Source organism: Papilio machaon, chromosome 16 (genome assembly GCF_912999745.1).
Source record: "Papilio machaon chromosome 16, ilPapMach1.1, whole genome shotgun sequence".
NCBI lineage: Eukaryota > Metazoa > Arthropoda > Insecta > Lepidoptera > Papilionidae > Papilio > Papilio machaon.
This window is the reverse complement of record NC_060001.1, coordinates 2,099,588-2,122,359: the sequence shown is the minus strand read 5'-3', so window position 1 is coordinate 2,122,359 and position 22,772 is coordinate 2,099,588. Positions and strand designations below refer to the sequence as shown.

General features: G+C 32.3%; 2 protein-coding genes across 2 annotated transcripts in view; one reads left to right on the top strand and one right to left on the bottom strand.

The window, feature by feature from the left end:
• LOC106715750 (probable beta-hexosaminidase fdl) overlaps positions 1 to 22,772 on the bottom strand; it is a 74,234-nt gene that overhangs the window by 12,566 nt on the left and 38,896 nt on the right. Inside the window, exon 3 of the mRNA XM_014509100.2 lies at positions 15,382 to 15,444. The gene's annotated coding sequence lies outside the window, so the exon portion shown is untranslated. The remainder of the gene's footprint in view (positions 1 to 15,381; positions 15,445 to 22,772) is intronic.
• Positions 1,907 to 17,701, top strand: LOC106715837. The gene is made up of 4 exons (XM_014509192.2): positions 1,907 to 2,129; positions 6,201 to 6,327; positions 17,102 to 17,188; positions 17,413 to 17,701. Exons 1-4 carry the CDS (start codon positions 2,002 to 2,004, stop codon positions 17,512 to 17,514), a joined length of 444 nt encoding a protein of 147 aa, XP_014364678.2. The 5' UTR covers positions 1,907 to 2,001; the 3' UTR covers positions 17,515 to 17,701.

The window sequence follows — 22,772 nt, the reverse complement described above, 5'->3', positions numbered from 1 at the left end:
ATATTCTGCCATCTTTTTTAAAACGCTAATAAGAAGTAATAATTAAATATTGGCCAGCAATAAATAAAATACACATATGTAAGAAAAAATCCTATTTTAAATAAATGATCGCTTTTAAAATTCTTCATGACGATATTTTTTTTAACGCGTTGTTATCCGGCCATCACAATGTAATGTGGTCGTAAATAAAATTTATGAGGTAATTGTTTTAAAAATCAATTAAGTGACGCGATATTAAAAACGTACCTATGCTGAAATTTTTTGTCTCGGCAGTTTAAAAATGCAGTATTAAATAATATATTTTTTGCGAACAATACGTTTTTTATGTTTAAACCATTTATAAATTTCTCATTAATTAATGTAACGAATGCGTCAAGCTTACAAAACATTTCAGAAAACAATAAAAAACTTAACACTGAAAAGCCAACACTTGTATGAAACAAATAGATGTCGCTCGTAAAATTCTATTTTTAAATCACTTACGTATATTACAGAGAGCTGTATGTACTTCAATGTATCGCAAATGTTGGCTCCTATGTTTGGGGAGTGTGGCTGAAGTTTGCTCGGAATTGGTCGTAGTTGTGAGTCGGGGTTGTTTCCGGCACTCGAGTGTGACGGTCCGGGGGCGCAAGTCGCGTCATTGCCCGACGAACTCGCGCGAACTTGTGCCGCGAAAAGTGATAACTTGGTTTTGTGTTTCATTTATAAGGTAACTTTTTAATAATTTTTCGAAATGTAAATTCCATTAAACTGTTTATCTTCTATAATTTATGAGTTAAATTTACTGTAAAACTACAAAACATAGCGTGGCCTTAAAAGGACTCTAAATTATTTAAATTAAGTCGTCCGTGATAAATTCTAAAACCAATTATATTAAAGCTATTGTTGAGACTATGAAAATAATCCGTCCAGATATAAAACTTGTCTCAAAAAAGTGACTCACATATTCAATCTTGTTTTAAGCGATATCGCAAACCTTTTGTTTACTTTGTATCCAGTTTTTACTAGTTTGTATTAAAAAAAACGTTGTTTTGTTTTTTTTCATTTCTGGAAATGAATCTTATTAGACTCTGTAATGTAATAGAATTTGTTGTGTTCTCCTTTTTTTAAAGATTGTCTAATTGGAGTTTTAGAATAAATATTAAACATACACATACGAAAATTTTGGAATATCACAATTATTCAAGGATATTGAATTAATTGTATCTGTTTCCTTTTTTAAAACTTGACCAATTTTTGTTTTTGACGTATGTCTTAGTAGTAACTGTAAATAATTTCTCTGCTTTTTAATATTAGTCTATCAAAGACTTTATTTACAAGTAGGTAATGTAATGAGAAGTTAGCTGCCATTATTACGAATACGTAAAAATATTCTATACGATGTTTACTGAACAATTTAAAAAGGAGACAGTTTTTAGTTTACAGTAGTGAAAAAAGTTAAGAATGCAAAGTAGTTCGTCGACATCGTCATTTGTTAAAATGTTTAAATAATTAGAGTTGGCATCGTTAGTGACGAAGATCGACTTCCCATTTATTTCACAAATACAAATAAGAACTTCGCGTTCAGAATTTCAATTTTCTTTCAAATTCAAACAACACCATTATTTAACATCGCTGTCCAGACAACGACATCCGAATCCAATTAATTCTAACAAAACTTCTTTAATAGACTGCTAACTTTATGAATAAACTTACAAAGAAAATCGACTGAATAACTAAGCACAACTTATCTCATCTTGTTTCAGATGTGTTTGGTCGACAGATGGAATAAAAAAGCTAGCTGATAGATACGTAAAGAATAGTTTAGTATTGGCTGGATATAAAAATATTTTTTTGTTAATTATAAATTAAAAAAAAACAACAAAAGTTTGGTGGCGGCAGTCGGCAGTCGCACAGGCGGCGCCGCTTGGTGCGGTGGTGGCTCGCTGGCGCCGTTGGTGTGCGGCGAGCGTGGGCGCAGTGGGTGCAGCGAGTGCGCAGCGCAGCCCTCTTGGCTGGGCGATGGGCAGCTCGCAGAGGCTGGCAGCGGCTGCGGCCGTCTCCCACGCCAAGCACTACTACAACCACACTCAGCCGACTGTCACGCAGACGGAGCCAATGCATTATAATGTCAATGTGTTCTTTGTAAGGTTGGTTTTCATTTTATTTACTTATATTTATTTATAACATAAGTACATTCTAATTGTAATATAGATGGTTAGACTATGGTCGTACATTGGGAACTAACACGACCGGAAATGCTCAAAAACAAGCTTTAAATGTCTCTGATTTATAGTGAATCGTTTGTCTGATTTTATAAAAATATGCAAACGACTAGAATATCTGCTTCGTATGAATTCAATAACATAAAACCATGTAAAATAATTTCGCAAACGAATATGCTCTATGTATAGCATTTAATACATAAAAGTGCCGTTATCAAACTTTATGAAGGAGCGTAATATCAGAGCGAAAAACTGGAAATCCCGGAAAATGACTGGTCATGCTCGTTGTCAGTTTATAGTGCAATAAATCTTCCGGTCAGAGTCCCCACTCGCGCTTTATTGCCTCTCTATGCGAAAATTATTAGCAGGAAATCTTGATTTCGCTTATTGCTTAAAGTACGTTAATTACTTCGCGTCAAGGCGTCGCTGTCAATAGACCATCCTAGGAGAGTTGATCTTCAATTCAAATGCAAATACAAGTTCCAGAATTTATTATGACGTCGAATTTAAGTTCGACTTAAGCCTAATAAATAAATTTGATCCTGTACAAATATCAAGAAGGAATATTAGTTACCGATTGTATTTATTTCTATATAAATTATATATTGAAAAAAATCATCCGATTTATTATTAATGCTTTACGCAGAATATCGTAGCTTGTATGTTACGTCATGTCATGGTAAAAATAATTCGGGAAAGTAATATTAGAAATAGTCTATAAAATTAATATAAGGGATAAAAATTTCGTAAAATTTGATGTTATGGCAATTTTATTAACACCGTAAAAGGTGACAGCCGCTCCGTTTTCGGCAAATTGGTCTGCCAGCTGAAAGTATAAAAACTATGGATGCAAAGTACTTAGCGCGAAAGAGATCTTCTTAAGAAATAAGTTTAACCACTAGCATTTATCCTAGCATTATATCATGACATCTTACAAAAGCTATGTCATAAAGCCTCATTTAAATTAAAAATGTCACTAGAAACAAAAAGAAAGAAGGCGATATACAAGTAGTTTTTATTAATCGGTCAAAAATACTATATTACACTTATTTATATTTCTGGTTTTTAGTAAATAATTATGACTATTGCTGGCGAGTAATCGAGGCTAGGCTTTTGTTAACTACCCGTTTTAAACTTGGCAGTGGTACTCGTTGTATATAAATATGTGAAACGATAAGATACAAGTGAATCCATTAACGTCGAAACTTGGGCCGCGGTCACACGCCCCAAACTTAGTTTATACCCAATGTTAATCTGACATCTGAAGCAAACATGGACGTAATTGATTGCTGTTAAATCATATTACGACTTGTAGAATGATTAGTATAGACAGGGACATACATATATTAGAAGCTAGAAAAAAAATTATCAGGACTGGAAATGGAAAAGAAAACACCGACAGTCATCAGTCGTCAGTATTATCTCAATGTTATTTTTTAGCTAGCAACAAATAACATAACTAGTTGGAACAAACATATCTTGCGAGTATCATTCAATCAAAACAAATATGTGTTGTGTATGTTAATGATAAGTGGTGTTCAGAGGTAAAGAATAACTCCTGTCACAGATCTACGTCAAGGGAATAAGTTCCTCAACTGTAATTGGATTTATTCCATCTTAGGAATTGAGATAAAGGACAACTAGATTAAGTCGTGAGCAAAACAAATAGTATTCAAAGATTGTCAGATAAAACATGAGGGAAAGAAAGTTAAATATGGTCAAGCAACGAGATGGATTTATTAACAAACAAAAAGAGAAAATCAAATTACCCATTTTTTAAACTCTAGACTCTATTATAAATTTAGTAGTACATAATCAACAATTAGCAAAACTTTAGTGACTGTTAAATGAATATATTTGCTCTAAGGTATAGTTCCGCGCGTGGCTTAGAGCTTGGCAAAAGCTTTCTTAATCCTATAAAGCGAGAACTATTCAATCGTCTATCGACGAGCTTCACAAAGCCGATAAAAATCTGTTTTCCCTTTCAGTTAATCACGTAAACGTATTACGTAGATACGATGTCATTTAATCGATCTTTATACTGTGATAGTATAAAATAGATTTTAATTAATAATTTAAAAATATCAGTTTTTTATTATAGTTAATAAGAATTCTAGAGAAAAAAGAAAAAAAATTCTTAATCTGTGCGACTTACGAAACCTCTATGGCTTCTTTAATATTCATTTAAAATAAAGTTGTTTGTACCTATTTATCATTGGGGTGTGGGGTTCAATAACTTTGTACGCTAATTGGAGATCCAACAACAAAATGAATGTTGTCATAGAGCCACGAACTAACAGATAAATTTTGCATGTGCAAATGGATATTGTTTTCAGTCAATACAATAATGGTAGAAAGGTTTTGTAAAATCGGTGAGTATTTTTCTGATAAGTTATATTTTATTTTAGAACATTAATAGTGTTGTATTACATCTAGAAATAAGTTATCTGTTGTTAAAACGCTCCTAACTATTTTTTAAAGTTTTTTATGAACTCGTTTCCTTATTTATTTTAACAAGGTTAATTAAAGTAGGTTTAAAGTAACGTTTAACATTTAATTAATTTATATTTAAATACGAAGAAATTTACTTATTAAAAACCAAGGAATTTTTGAAGGATTCAGATTTGCGTGTTGTTGGCTCATTTTAACTTCAAAGCTTTTAAAATAAATACGAAGCAAGTTTAATTTCATTGAGGTCACAGCATGCGACTCTATGTTGCCGTTTCCAATGAAGAAATAATTATTCTTAATTATTTGATTACCTGGTTTTAATAGTAAAAGAAATGTTTTTTACTCCTTTTTTTTTCAAACTATTAAATGCTATAAAAAGATTATTTGTTCAGACAAATAAAATTTTTCCAACTTAAGTGACGGAAAGAAAACACATTCAAATTTGAAAAGCTAATAAGACTTAATTGTGTGTTTTTTTTTAAATATTGACTAATTAACTTTCTATCAAGACTATGTTCTGCTACAACTTACATATGTTAAAGCTTGTTCGAATGGATGCAAAAACCTAGGAAGCTATGTGGAAATACACTAATATAATTTGTTAGACCTTAGTTATCACAAAATTATCACTAACTGGGGTTACAATTTATAATCTTCACGTCTGCAAAGAACAACATTTAGAGGAAATGCGAGTCATTTATCGTTGTAAATGAGTTGCGTAGTAAAGGGTAACATAATTAATTCTGGCGGCGTAGCACGCAATACTTATAAGTCCTCGAGAATTAAGCGATATTAGTGCTTTAGAAGCGGAAGCGGTTATCGCGCTTATCGCTGGCTAACGATACAAAGCAAAATGCATGGTAATGTTTACACAAGTAAAAAGTTCTACGAAGTGAATTTATTGTGAATTTTCACGTATTTTATCTGAGTACGATTTTAATGTATTTTTCAAAAATATTATATATAGTACAATGTAACGTTTAAAGTGTTAAGTAGCTAATAAAAGCTTGTAGTTTAAAATATACTAGTGACTTTCAAAGGAAAACTTAAACCTATAAAAGTTTATGAAGTATGTATGTGATGTAAACATTGTTGCCATACAATTGTACTCTGATTATTAACAGAGTACGACGACTATATTAAAATAAAAATTTTATAGTAAGAAATGTACTGAATCAATATATGAGATGTAAAATGAAAACGTAGTTAAAAATCTTTCTTGTGTAACTGCAGTCAGTATATTATAGTTATTTGTAATCTTTATAACTTCTATAATTTTAGAAGTAACAATAATATTTCATAATAACTAACTACTTCTACTACGTGCTCTTGATTTTTATATGTTATGTGTTTTTAACGTGATATTATTGTTAAAAGGTTAGATGAATAAAAAATCGAATAGGAAGTTAACCAAAACCAAATCTAGTGGTAGTTATTAAATAAAGTTTAATAATCATGGTTTTCCACTTCGTAAAAACATTTGTATGAATATGTTTTAACGCATATGTTTCTGCAGTGTAAACTGACAGTAAGTGTTGTTTGCAGTGCGACACTTTGTGGCGTGCTGGTGGCGGTGTGCGCGGCGTGCTGGCGACGCACGCCTTCAGACAAGCCAGAGGACGTGAGCGACTGCCGCGGCGTCTACACAGTCAGCTCAGACGCACGATTACAGGTAAATGCGTACGCGCACATAGTTTATGCGCAGTAGAGTCGGCAATGTCAAGCTGCTTTCTGTGACCATTTATAGATACCACTAAGTGCATTGGGACTTGACTCTTACGAGTAGAATAACGTTAATATTAAAAATAAAAATATACAAAGAAAACCTCTGTGATTAAATTTACATATAATGCATTAAAGCAAATGCCTTGGCTGAATTATTTAAAAGTCGTAGAGCAATAACTACACTGCAACCGCTATGTTCTTCGTTTAAATATTTCAATTATTATTACAACTTTGTAGTTAATTCATAAAATGAGAAAAGATAATTTGATTTACTTGTATATTCTTCAATTTACCGTCTTTGCATCATAAAAAAAAAATCATAATTTATTTATTTTGACATAAAACTCACGAAAATATATGATAATAAATATCTGTAATACACTTTAAAATGTTATTCAATATTTTTGTTTGTACGAGTTTCAACACTTTTATTTTTATTTTTTACGGCGTTATATTGCGCATACGAGAGTCGTTCACGAGCCTTTACCACAGATATTAAACTAGATTTTAATCAACCTGTATAAGTTCGACGGCGAATGTGTTTACACGGTTATTATACAAAACCCTGTATATACTAAGCTTAGAGGATTTCCTTTGATAACTACATTCGCTTTATATCTTTTGCATCCTAACTCATTTCCAAACGGGTAGAAATATAGGTAAAAAAAGAAATATAGTCCAGTGTACGCTTATAGAAGATCTATGGAGTAGTTTTTGAGTTTATTAAAATTCTCTTTAAAATTATAATTCGTCATATCATATTTTATTCTATTCCAATTACATAAATCCGTTATGTTTTTAATCAGAAATTGATACGCTTTTCGAATTAACTCAATGTGGGGGAGTAATATTATTCCAATATATTTCAAAGTGCATTTAGTTCCGTTATGACCGCGACTGAACTCTGTTTCAACATAAACTTTTCCAATTTATTCCGTTATTAAGTTAATTGAAGCAAATTCTATCATCCGATGCAAATTATTTTTTTAAAAGAATTGACAGTTAATTAGTTAAGTAAAAAAATAATAAAATTAATAAAATAGTAATATTTTGCAAAGATATCTTTCTTATAAATGCGAATGTTTAGATCGATGAATGAATGGGTGTTCGTTTGAAGGTATCTTCAGGACGCCTCAACGGATATAGAACATAGTCGTGGAAAAACACATAGGCGGACATGACATCCGCGCGGACGGAGTCGCGGGCGACAGCTTGTATTGAATAATATTTAAAAGGAAATTACAGTTTGGCAATTTGCGTAGGCATTTAAAGGACAAATGCCTCTTAATCTAATTAGCTTAAATATGCCTTTGAGAATGTTCGTTTTTTTTTTTTCTTTTTACACCTACAACAAAATATTCTAAATTCTTTCCATAATTAATTTACGGTACGTGCGTAACAAAATATTTAAGAACAACAAACAGGATAACATACCATTTTCTTACAAGTGAATTCCCACTGTTATAGCACCAGATATTTATATTGACATCTCTCACATTCTCTTTGAAGAAAACAGAGACAACAATAGAGTTTTACACATGTACAAACACAATTTTGACCTCGTGTAAAAACAAAGTTTATTTGCATAATTTTAAGAATGCGTTTCTGAAAATTTGCAAATGTGGTAATTCAATTTATTTGTTTACTTAATTAAAATTCTTTATTTGAACAAAGGCCAATAGCAAAGCTAAACTGAAGCTCGCCTCTAATTGAAAGTAAATCAAATTCATTTATAATTCCTTTGTTATTCAACTGAAATGCAATTGAAGCTTGTTATATAAACAAAATAGGAATAAATGCAACAATTATTTATTCTAAGTACCTAAATTGTTTGATTCAATTGGTTATTAAAAAAATAAGTAATTCTTGCAATCTCAAACCACTATGGTCTACAATGGGCTACGCTGTAGCTACGACGTGCTACGCAAGCTCCATTATCGTAGCATCTTGTAGATATTACGTTTATGGGTTGTTTATGATTACTGGTTTATTTATATGTAGACTGAAATTATTACATAGTTACATGCTTAGGCTATACAAGAACATTGTCATACCAACATAGCTTTATGTTTTATAATTCTACTAGCTGTCGCCCGCGACTCCGTCCGCGCGCAGTTAATAAGTTTATATGACACGTTCGTAGATTTACCATAGCAGCGCCATCCATTGATTACTTACTCAACCCAGTCGAAAGGTATCGACATCTGTTAGAATCATTTGGAGTTAACAGATAATTGTGACTATCAAATAATAACAGACAAATAATTAGCAATAAATTAAAATTGCGACTATAATTTGAGATTTAAACTATCCTATCTCTCAAGTTGGATCGAACTGCACATGGTGTGCGAATTTTATTATAATCGGTTAAGTGGTTTAGGAGTCCATTGAGGACAAACATTGTGACACGAGATTTATATATGTTAAGATGACATCGATTCCAGTTGAAAATAGACTCTATCAATAATTAGATTAAATTTCAAAATCTACAATTTACCTTTGAACATACCACACTTTATAACAGGCAATACCTGTCTGAAAGTCTTGATGATAGCATCTTGTAGCGTTTCTTAGTCGTTGTTGACTCGAAAGCTATTTACTTGGCGGTATTATCGCTAACGAGCGGCTGCTGGGAGCTAACGCGGTTAGCCCGGGGCACTTCCGTCACGGGATTGTAGTTCCGCCCAACGTTCGACGGCGATGGCCCAAGCAATATACGACTTTATGGACTAGTGTTTTGTTAATTTTTGTCAAATTCACAAAGTATTCAGATGCGTTTAGATTTTAGTTAATTGAATTTATCTAGATTAGAGCATAGAGCTTGTTGTCTTTTTTAGAACAAGTTTGTTGGATTTGGTTAGGCTTAGAAGTTTTGTGTATATTTTATCAAAGACAGAAAGACACACACACACACAAACTTACATTTTCCTGTAAGTACTTTTTCAATCTGTTATTAATGGAGTCATCGCTTATAACACCGAAACCAGTACACTATTGTTACTGTTACTGGAATATCGCAATGGAAACTGGACTATGCGGTTAACAAATTCAGTATACTATGTCTCAAAAATAAAAGCTAAAAAATTACCAAGCAAGACATTCAATTTTTAATGATTTATTCTTAGGAAACGAACAGAATTAATAAGAGTGCAAATTGAATTTCATATGCGAGTTATTGTGGTCGGACAAGAATTAAATGAATGCAAGGAAATGCTTAATATTGTTTATTTGTAATAAGTTACAGAAAAAACTGACTTGTGTATTATATTCAAAATACTCTGCATTTAGATACACACAGTAATGTAAGAAGTTTTTAAATTCCATATTTCAAAACGATTCATAGTTATGTAGTTTGAATTTTATACATTTAATATTCATTGTTATGGTGTTTTTATACAAATATCATTAAACAATAAGCTTTCGCTTTCCATTTCACTAAGAAGATGTTTAAGTGTAAAATTTTAAAATTCCTGGTTCGTAACAAAGGCTGTAAAATGCTAAGACATTTTTTAAGTAACAAGCCGTTTTCTATGGACTCGCAGTTGCGGTTAAAACATTGAAGTATTTTAATATTCAGTCTTCGTCCGCGAAGTAAATGTGTGCGGAAAATGAAACGTTTCTTTTAGATTAAGAGGTTTTAGGTTTTATAAAGTTAATGCAGTTAATCGAATAATTTTAAATCATTATACTGTTTGACAGTTAAAGTTAGATAATACCATTTTTGCAAGCAAAAGTACGACTAAAAGTTACGATTATAAGGTACATATTGGTTTAAACTTGTTAATTATAATAAATTAAAAGATCTTGTTGTGTATGATGACAAAGATTATAAATATAAAAGAGTATTTTAGGTCCCTCTCCTTTAAAGTATGACAATTTATTGCAGTTCAGAAAATTACTGATTCTTTGACATTCACATGTCATTATGTTAATTCTATCTTAATTATATTGCTCATTCATTAATATGGTTTCACGGTTTGGCCTAGCCGATATACCTAGGTATTAATTCATTAGTAAATTATAAAGGCTTCTCTAAGCTATGAAACGATTAAGCTGTTGGTATTTTTAACGTATAATGAGAAAAATGAACTGTCACATTTAATTGTTTAATTATCATTAAAACAGTAACTTAGTGTAGTTTTTGAGTAACTTAGCACCTTAAAGAGACATGTATGTAAATGTATAAATGTGGAAGTGTTTGAGGTGTGTCACGACCTCGACAAATGTAAGTCTGTGGTCTCTGCTTACCACTTTGTTACGGGCGTCATTTGTGTCGTTATTGCTTGTAACTTATGGAACTAAGGAACTGTTTAAGTAACGGAAGTTAGTGTTACTTAATGTTACTAAGTTTGTTAATGTATACTTGTCAAAATGCTGATGGATATCAGAAAACTTAGAACCATGGTAATTTGGTTACCATAAGAAGGAAGTAAGCAAGGTATAAAACATGAAAAATAAAGGTTTTTTTATTTTCACCCTAAAATATTGTATTTTTAAGTAACATGATGAATTTATACTTCATAAAGCTAAATAATAATATACACGAACGTCGACGTCGCGTCGCCTCGTGTCCTGTCGATATCGATAGCCACATGATCTAAGCGACCTTGGTACGGGATTTAATTACTTAATTTTTTTAAAGTTATTTTCTATATAATTTTTCATGTTTACATTTAGATTTTTCATCAATTCTTTTATGGAGATTGTATTTTTTTATGAAATAAAAACTTTTGGAGCTTCTTAAGGAAAGGAGGAGTCTTAATAAAATAATTCAATTCTAATGAACCCTAAACTTCCTAGCAGACACACGGCATAAAAGTCCATTCATCTAAACAGTAATATTGGCATCGCTAGTAACATAGCTTGAAATAAAACTAAGAGCTAACAAGAAATGTAAATCATCAATCTGTTGGTAACTTAATTTTCGAGCTACGGTTCGTTTCAATTAATTAAAGATACCAAATCTGAAGTAAACAGAATGTCTAGTAATTCGTCCGTATGTCCGGGACGATCGTAATCGTGTTTGATCAGATGTGGGTCAAGTTCGCGCCAGACCTTGGGCTGAAAATAGAATCACCGGAATAGCCCTCACAGACTGTTTCGTGTTATTTTTAAATTTTTGATTAAGAAAAGAGAATTAATAATGATATTGTAGAAATAGGTAGTAACTATTAAACATATCCCTAATTATCGAATTTTTAATTTAGAAATTTGCAAACTAAGTTAACTTGTGTTAAAATATATCCCATTTTTTGTTTGTTACTGTTATTAGTCAAACTTCACATTGAAATAGAAAAACATAATTGTATTTTTGTTAATATTTTGTTACAAGAGCGCCGCTTGTAAAAGCATAGTTGTGAAGCTAGAGCTCAGTATCATTTAATAATATTAAAATATTTTAAATAAAAATTTCTAGGTCGCTATCCTCCGGCCAGTGGACTGATTATTATCCAGACTTTTAAGCGTCTCTCCAGGCGCTACCGTATAAATAGCCGATTAATATCTTCCCAGTATAAAGAATTTACTGCAGAATAAAGCCAACTTTACATTTATACTTGAATCGTAACAAAACAATCGGTTTTATCGCTCTCGACGTCGCGTCGTAAAGATTTAATAAGATTTTGTTTTCTGCGACAAAAATAATCCACATAAATTAATCTTTTCCAAATATAATTATTTATCAACTAGTACCCAGCACTTAAAAGGTTAAATTGCTGTCGCAATCATTTACTGGACCCTCTTTAATTGATCGCTAAGGGACATATAGTATATTTCTTATACATAATATATACTTACGTGATATTACTTGATGACTGTGAGTATTGAAGTGAATACTAATGTATGATATAAAACATAAAAACCGATAGTGTTTTTATGATTTTTCTCTAGTCCATCCCTCCTAGCATACTTCGAGTAGTAGAAAGCGATAAAAGCTATGATATTATCGGCTCGGGAAATGTATCGCAGACTTTCTGGTATGAAATAATAATGACACTAATAACACTTATTGGATATAGTTCTTCAGTAAATATCAGCGTAATATGTTCTTAGCTGATTAAGATGTTTCATATTTTAGGAGCCAGATATTAATTGAATTAACTATATCATAACACTTTTGTTTTCATGTTTTCCTTCAGATGTTCTTACACTAATATTATATAGATTGGATTTTTTTTTACTAAGAAGCTCTAATACTGGACTATATTTAACAGATCAACGTACAAAAGTCTGGCTAAGTATTATTTTTTTTGCATTTTATTTTAAATTGATCATAGGTTTTAAATAAAAGCAAAACGGTAACTTAGTTTTAAATGAAAAACAAGTATTCGCCCGTGGCTTGTTCAACTTTAAACAAATTCCATAAGACGATAAAAGCTCCTGACTTCAGGCAGTCCCAGACATCTACTTAACTATTTAAAAATTTGCATAGTCTTCCCAGCGCTTAAGTGTCTCGCCGGGTAAATCCTTTTGTTGGTGCTTATTATGTAAGTCGATATAGATATAACAAAATACATACGAATCGAAACTAATATGGGAAATGCTTATTTGAAGCACATAAGTATGTGTCCTTCCAGACTGTGTTCTACATCTATGCCAAACAGTGTGATTCATGCAGCTGTTCTTGAGGTACCTTTTAACAAATATCCATTCAAACATTGGCATCTATATATATAAAAGAAAGTCGTGTTAGTTACACTATTTATAACTCAAGAACGGCTGAATCGATTTGACTGAAAATTGGTGGGCAGGTAGCTTAGAACCAGGAAACGGATATAGGATAATATTTACCCCGTTTTCTATTTTTTATTCCGCGCGGACGGAGTCGCGGGTAAAAGCTAGTTTATAATATTAGTAAGATTTAGTCATTAAAATGTTGTATGATAAATTAATTAATTTGAATCCAAATTCATCCATGATAACCAGCTGTTATAAAATTACATTCTTCATAAACTTACTGCGAATTAATAGTCAGAAATTCTTAAAAATTACAAACGAATATTTTTATTTGCAAAAAATGTAATATTTATTAGTTTCTATACTTTAATCATTAACCCATCGATATATTTATATTCTGGTTAGAGATAAGTATTAAGAATCTCACGAGGTTAAAGATTCGTATTCGCCAGATTTAACGAGCGGTGTTCGCTGGCTCGAAATAAAAATCGCATTTGTGATAATTGGTTTCGACTCGGCGGTTCTCTCCGGGCACATGCCTCAACGACTAAATAAGTGATAGTCTGCCTCCTGACGGTGGTTATACCCCTTCCACTTAGGGTATGCTTCCCTGCAAGCAATGTATGAACTTTTTCCACTAGTGAGGCTGCAATTGTACATAGAACAGTTGCTTGCAGTCAAACACGGACGGCAAGGAGAAGTTAGTTCATTTTTTCGGCATTGCCCAACTTGCCAAGCCGTTTGGTTGAAGTTGCCAGTATCAACTGCATGTTGCAGTCCGTGTATGGCCGCAATTAGTGAAAAGTGGTCCTACCGTATGCGACTGCTCTATCCCAGGACTTTTCTGTTCAAATGTATTAAAAAGGCGAAGAATTAACGGCTTAACTCGCTCAATGGGATAAAAGTTACTCACTAATACGTACAATTTTACTCATGTGGTAAAATTGCAGGTTTTAGTTAGAAAGTTTTATTTCAACTTTATTTTAGGTTAAACTATAAAATCCTTTTTTTACGAAACTAATACATTACATTATTAGACAGATAACTAATAAAGTATTAAACCTTTTTTGATGATTTACCTACTGAGTTTATTTAAGCGATTAGTGCTATCATATTAAATGAAGGCACATTACGACCTCAGAAATACTAGATTGCTATAGTCAAAGGCTATGATTTATGGCTGGAGAACGTTGAAAATTACTAACTCGTGCCACGAGTACTAATCTTCAATTCGATTAATAAAATCGATATAGTACGTCGCGTGTTCGTACACGGTCATCTATTATTTACTACATATATTTATTTCATGTTCTAATTTTTGGAATATCGTGTCGTGTAATGAACATTAATTTTGTATACTAATGGACTTTAGGAATAATATACATACAAGTTAAGCAAGTTATTTATAACCTTACCGTTGTACTGGAGGAACATTGACAGCATTAATAAAATGTCGTGATCTTTGAAATAGCAGATTTTATTTGAATGTTTCATCAGTGGGAACGCTGGAAAACGCACGTCATGTTTGAATTCATAAATTGCCACTCCGAGAGGGTTGTCTTATTGTTTTATTTTTTTACACTATTATTTTTTCACATTTAGTATTAAAATAACTGACAAGAAATCGATTATTGATGTTAATAGATTATAAAAGTTTTATAAGGTGACTTTCATAAGATCATTATCCATCGACTACTAAACATAACAATACTGGCGCCTTTTACCCTTGACATATCGATAACAAACTGACCTGGACATTTGGCCACGAGGTAATAATTCATTGTTCAACAGCAGTATCGTATTTCAAGTCTTTATCCATTACCGTTGGTTGTGTCGTTCTTTCAACCTTAATGTGTGCTGTTGTTTATCTTCGGTGCAAACAATGGGGCTGAGTGGATCTTTTCCGTGATATTCAATAGAAAAGTTATGTTTGTTTTGTTACATACGTTAATTATGCTATGTCGTTAAGCGAGAGTCTACGAACCGCGATACTTTTCTTGCTTAAAAAGGTTATTCTCTAATCTGAGTTTCTCGCTTATGTAGGTCCGTCGGGACCAGACAATGACTCTGTTTCATCCAGGTTTGACTGTACAAAAGTATCCCTTTCATTCTTATACAAAAACTAAGACGACAATGATTTAATACAAGTGTCACTAAGTAATATGCTTTTGAAATAAAACATATAATCATTGTGATGTTCAATCACTCACATTTCAGAGATATTTCTATTTGAAGATTATTTCATTTATAAATTAGTTAAGTTGCGTAGTCATTCGCTATTGATAATTAGGTAATAAGTTTGACATGTCCATCATATTTAACTTACCATTACAGATAGAATCTATTTTTTTAGGTCTGGTGGCTATTGTGTTCTACTTCTTATAGACATCTGAAATAAGAAAAAAATGAAATTAATTGAATCACTGGTTAATGTAAAAACTAAGTAACAGAAGCAATATTTACGATAAACTTTTACAAATAAATACGTATGTCTTTGAATTAGTTATTTTTTATCATAATTTGGTAAACGAGCGACGGGCCCCCTAAATTCGCCGAAATAGCGAAGTGCCCATTGACATCCGCAATTGCACATGCGTTGCCTACTTTTAATCGACGGAGGAGGGGACGCATGGAAAGGGGAAATATACTCTTTCTGTGTGTCCCCTCATCTGTCAAATCCATTTCCCTTTACGATCTTTTGATTATAAGAAAAGGGCCAGAAATGAAAGGGAAAAATATAGGCCTCCGGCACACACAAGCATCAGATAAAACTCGAAATCGCTTCACGTCTGTCTTCTGTGTGGTCGTGGTATTGTACCGGGCGAGCCGGCCTATTCGAACAACAGATGTTGTTGTTACTGGCGTCTACCACTGTTAGCTATATTTTATAAAGTAAATAACACGACAAACTGTTAGATATCAACAGCACATATAAATTAAGCACTTTTAACAACTATTATAAATTGTACCCCTATCACACTGGTCCAAAGCCTATATTTTACATAGTTGCGAAATAATCAGTGGTAGAATTGTGATTAGGTACGATGATTTACAGATTAGGGGTCATATTATCAAACCACTCAACACTGATTGATTGATTAGTTGTAAACTATCTAGGATTTGAAAGTATCCGCTAACGGTGAGGTTCCACTGTCGTAAAAGTTACCTAACAAATTATTGCCATCCCTGTTTTTTTTTTCTTCAGAAAATAGAGATAAATAAAATTCGTATATATGTGTTACGTCACTAGAAATTCACCGTAAAGTAAATAGAACTTAGAAAGTTGGATGTAATAATAATGCAAAATTTAACAATGCTTTTATCGTATCATTTCAATGGACCTCAATTGTAATTGAATAAAACGCCAGTCGCCTTCGATAATTCAGTAATACGGAGCTATTTTTACATTGAACTTTCTATCTGCGAGGCTTTCGATTTAATTATTACGCCGGATACTTACAGTCAGATAAAAAAAAAAGAAATAAAACGTAACATTCCTTTTCCAATTAAAATATACAAGTATAAATAATGTTAAAGCTTTCAGAAATCGTTGTTCCATATTTTTAATAGCAAATGGTTGCATAAGTATCTTAAATTTTAATAACATCGTCTCACATGGCATAGTGAAATATCCTCTCTATTTAATTACCATTGTACTTGCTTTGGGCAGGCCATTTAAATAGGTATTACCGCTTGCCTGTCGCCAGATGAAGGTGCTGTATGCAGAAATTACTGCGTTTCAGTTTGAAGTGCGTCGCAGTTAGCGAGTGGTTGAAGAGACACGAGACGTTACGTCTCAAGAGAACGCGTTATAACGCTGTACGCAGAATATTGTACGGCTAATTATATAGAAATTTTAAATCATAAACTTTGGTTATAATCCTATACAGATTAATGCTAAATATCATCTAAATTACTTAATATTGAAAAGTGCAATTGTGTTTTTTGCTCCACTTAAGAGAGAGAAGGACGATTTAATTTTGAATAAGTTACTGCCGCAACTCTTGTTTGTTTAGTTTATAATAGTGTGTTTACTTTGTCTGTAGGTTCAAGTAGAGCTGCCAGGCCCGCCGCCGGCTTACGAGACCGTCGTCGAGGACACGACCGATCATAAGCCGTGTCATTCGTTACAGGTAAAGATGTACATTAAATTTCCATCATACCTTAGCCCTGACAAAAGAAACCAATGGGTACTTAAACTCTTATTGTAATCTTGGCTTTGCGACGCTTATTTAAAACTTAGTTACATTTCAATATTAAGTTGATTAGAATGTAATTGCGTAAAAGAAGGAAACCTGTTGTTTCTGAATCAATTGTGTTTAAATTGAGCGTTAATTTTTATATTTTATATTTCCAGGAGGTGATAACGGAACCATGTCAGCGATGTCAGGCAGGTCGCGTCGACAGCGGCCTGCCTTCTTATGAAGCGGCGGTGCTACTGCGCGACACCAAGTTATAATATGCTTTATAGATCTTCGAAACACATATGTGACATCGCACCAAACATACTATAATAATATGTGTAGAATTATAAATACGTATTATAAGGGTAGATACATTATGTTTACTATGAGAGTGACATGTGGAATATGAGAATTTCGTAAGAAAATTATATGAGAAAGTTGTATGACCTCTAAAAATATGAAATGTATAGCAGAGATAGTTTAAAGATTTTTTAAAATTGAACAGCTCATGTGAGAAGTACTGCAGTGCTTGCTTGCTACTTAACATTGTAACAGTTTAAGTACAGATTTAATTAAATAAAGACTTCACTTGAATTAGCAAAAGTTAATGCTAGTTTAACACACTATTTACATAGCCCAAGTCCTTGGTTATATATAAAATTTATGATGTATTGAAGTATGAACAAAGTAACAAAGTATCGCTATAAATAGTAATCATAACACTGAAAGAGTACCTTCACTCGTTTTATTCCACATGCAACGAAAATAATTGTAATATTTCAATATATTTTCGTGACAGGCATTTCGAACTTAAACATGATGCAGTAGGAATCATAATCGCGTTGTTGTGAAGGTGTAATTAACAGAATATTAGTTAACCGTTCGTTTTGTTTATTTATATACAGGGGGTGAATTTATCAAGCTTATAACGTGAGATTTGAATGAAAAGCATAAATTATATCCATCAAAAGTGTACATTGAAATTTGTTCGTTATTGTGATGTGAATAGGTCTACATTTGCGTGTAAAGTTTCCACAACAATTAATTATACTGTAGGTGAACGTCATTAGTTGGCGGAGGCGAGGGGTGTCGTGTGAAGTTTAGTCGTTTTGCGAAAAACCACATAATTTAATACAAGTCTCTCCATAACACAGGGGGGTCGCCAGAGTGTATTGAATACTTATTGAATATTAAACTCACTATTTCCTGACATTAAATTAACATATTATATGAGGATGTTTAATAAATTTTTATTCGTCAGCAAACTACTTACTATCTATTTATGACTTCTTCTAAAGAACAGGAAAAATATTACACAGAAAATTTAGTGTTCCCCAGTAAAACACGAATAAAACGTTTGTCATATTTACGTGCGTTTTATATATTCTGTATCTGATCAATTGCGCCAGATTTGAAATTTTATAGGATACTTGTACGATCCTATCGCAATATATCGTGGGATTTTGCTCCGAGGATTTAAAGAGTAGCTGTTACTGAAAAATACGTGATTTGACTTCCGGTCATACCACTATCACGTGTTTCAGAAAAGACGATAATACGTAGCATAAGCACGTAGCGTTTTCGTAGCGCTTGGTCTACACTGTTTATGTTTTGTACCATTTGAGCACTGCTTTCATCAGGTTAATCTTGAAAATAAGATAAAATTAAACATTGAAACAATAATACTTTAAATCATAAAGTATTCTTCAGTTACATTTAAAGAGGTTCAGGTACGCGAATATCTAAAAAAAACTGTTTGTCGATTAACGCAAAATACTGTAAGAGGAAGCATCTATTTTAGGAATTTAACATAAATATTTGTATAAATAGGTATTATGTAAGCAAAGTATTAGTTTTAACCATTACATTGCTTCATTGTTGAATTTATAACATAAGAATGATGATGATCCTGAGTATCATCAGGATCATCTAAGGCTTTACAATCGTCAGTGGGTGGGTTAAGTAAAGCATTTTGGAATAGATACGAAGTCCTTTGCTTAGTTTCTAATATCCCCTATAGTTTAAAAACTTGTATGTTACAATTAATTACCATAACTTCAGTCTGCTCTAGTTTGTAACTATATAAGTGTAATGTAATTATTTTAATATTTATATACGCTTTGTTATGTATTAAATATATACTGTATGTAATCACGCTGTAGACAAATGAACTGATATGTACTAGTCAGTTATTTACTGACCTATTCTTATGACTAGGCTATAAGGTGGTGGTATAAAATAAAGAATAAATTATAATGTTTGCATTTTTCTTGTCATAGGTTTTGACAGAGGAGATACAAATTGTATCTGTTTTTTCAAAGAGATAAAAAGATGACAATACGTGTCAGTACAATAGTCACTGCAGTTTAAACCCACATTTAGCCTTTTCGTACACAAAGCAACGTACATCTCCGAAACTTACCTCTATATTGTACCCATGCGTTGCGAGTATCACGTTGCGCTTGCTCCATACACACAGCGTTAAATCGTCGACACGAGTTGTCTATTTGGCCAGTATAACCATAGCCATTACATGACAACTGTATAGATTTGCTTTGCCATCTTTAAAATCGCAGCGACTTCTCTCACGTTGAGTTTGACAAACATGTTGCGACAGGTAACTGTTTACAAATCTCCATGACTTTATATTGCGTAAGTCGTTTAGCGACTACATTCGACGGGATTCGAAGATTTACGCTTTCTTGTGTACGAAGGGCCTTATAATAATGTCTATCGTTGTACTACGATATATATTTCTGTTTTAAGTATAAAAATAACTTTAAATGAGTGCTTCAATAGTTTATTAAAACGAGTTTGCGAATTTGAAGTGTGCGTATAAAAGTACAAAACAGATAAATTAAAATGACAGACTAGATAAGGTTTTGGTTAACACCTTTCCCTCCGTAAAACAATGCAAAATAAGGAAGGTTCAAGTGAGGGTATTCTATAATAGTTAAGTTTGGTGTTAAAGTGTAAAAGCGGCCAATTTTCATTAAGTACGGATACTGTGAGCATTCTGACCGTAGCTACGTAAGGTTGGCGGACATTACCGACAGGTAGGATAAACAACGAAACGGTCACATTTTAGATATGAAAGGATCAAGGTAATGTTTATGTAACCTTAACTTTGCATATTCGTGAGCTAATTAAAACATTGCCTCTCAATACTACATACGTAGTTTAGAATATATTACAACATTTTGCACGGTCTGAATATAATTATATCCTAAAAATTTGTTTTTGTCAGATATACCTAACGTGCGTTTCTGAGACCAAAATCTCTATATAAAAAATATCTTCATCCATGTCATTATCTTTGACAACAGAGATAACAACATTTTTTAAAATAAGATTTTTGGCTAAGAAACCCACAGTTAGTGTGTATGTTGACTGTCGTGACACCGATCCCGGCGATGTTAATCCCTGAAATGACGCCTTGCTTGTTTTGTCGCATAAATTCGAAAAATCTTTTACATAAGATCCACGTCAAATACTTACTATGTAGATAATGTAGAAACGAGTAAAGCTCACTTCAATGACCAACATCGTAAAACGGCGTTTAAGTGGGAATCTGCGTCACCAAGTAAAACGATGCCCCGCACGCCATATCAACATTTGAACGATACACTTACATAAAAGTTCGTTGAATGTAGCTCTTGCAGATTTATGAGCTCCTAGTACTTGATTTAAATGCACAACAATGATAAGGTACAAAGGAAAAAATACAAAAGAGAAGAATAAAAGACGTTCTTTAAACACATAAATCGAACAAGAAATTATGTGAATATGAAAATCCATTTTATTTAAAACTAGCTGTCGCCCGCGACTCCATCCGCGCGTAATTAAAAGAACTTTATTAGTAGCTTATGTATTTGTCCAAACCATGCTTTACATCTATGCCAAATTTCAGCAATATCAGTTGAGCCGTTCTGAAGATATCTTCAATCAAAAATCAATCCATCAATCCAAACACTCGTATTAGTAAGATGTTATACAACACATAGAAAGTTTACCGAAACCAATAGAGATAATGTCGCAGCAAATCTAAAAACTAAATAAATTTACTTAGCACTAGAATGTCAGTTATAAGTTATTACTCATTGTAATATATATACTGAATAAATGTTGAGATTTCTAATGATGGCCCGACCTTTACTTTCTGAGTACAAATGAAACTTACTGAATCAGGCAAAGATTTTATGCTAACCACTTTGATTATTATTTTAATTTGAATTTTAAAGAAATATCTACCTTAGTCTCGGATAAGTATTTTTCCCTATTCACATTATCAATGTTAAATCGCAATTTTCAGTAAACGCATTAAAAAAAAAACATAATTTTTGAATCAAGGCAATGCTTTTTGTAAATCCTATCCACAACAGCTACATTAGAAGCATCAGCGCGTAGGAATTGTTTAACATTCAACGCACGCACACCAAAGCGGTCCATTTAAACGGCAAGGGAACGTGCGAAACTTAGTGCTTTTTAAACAGCTCCATAAATTGTCACCCCGCACTTGCATTATGAATAATTATATGATATATAATGATAGCGCACTTAATTGAATTTAAATTAAATTTACGAATAAATTGATTGAAAAAAAAAAGTGATTTTATATTTCTGCTATGCAAAGATTTATTGACATCACTTGTATAGCCTTGTGACGTCCGTCCCGTGTGTCTGAAGTGAGTTGAAAGTAGAGCCTTAGTAGAATCTATCTATCCTTTAGGAAGACATCTACTATCTCAAACAAAAAAATTATTAACCTGTAATATACCCTGTGAAACAAGCGAAATGCTGTTGGTTTCAAGTGTGACAAAATCAAGCTATAAATTCGAATACTGTCGTAATTTTTTTAAAAATAGTGTGCTATTAATCAAATAACTTTAAAAGTGTCATTAGTACCCCAATTCCATTAACTATTAAAATCTGATTTGAAAAATAAAAATCAACTTTATCGAAATATAGACGCCATATTTTGTAACTTGTAACAAAGCCTGCAAAAGTATTAGAAGTGGTTTCGTGCACGGTGTTCGGCATTGTCCCTGTCGAGCTTCTTCATATGCTCTTCACCTATAAAGAGGCTATATCTTGTACCTCGCTATTCTAGTATTATAATTTAAACAGTAATGTTTCTAAAGTTATACAAATAATCTCCCTTTCCTTAGCTTAATCTACGGAATAGTTGGGCAATATTTTTTTGTTTTCCAAATCATTGTATCATTATTAATTTCAGTCACTTCCTTCTTTATTATGTCACCCTTCAAACAATCTAACTGTAGTTCCATATCTGAAGTTATACAAAAATAAAATTTAATTTTGCATTGTTTAGAGAGCATAAATTTAATCAAACCGTAAGCAGAACATACAAAATTAATTACGATTTCGTTTGAACTACAAACGGATTTGATTAGATTATTTAATAATTTGATAAATGTAATGAGAAATACTGTTACGTATATTTTAAATATTGGATTTGAATAATTAATTATAGAGAATTTGTAACCTAATTTTATGGTCAATATTATTTTAT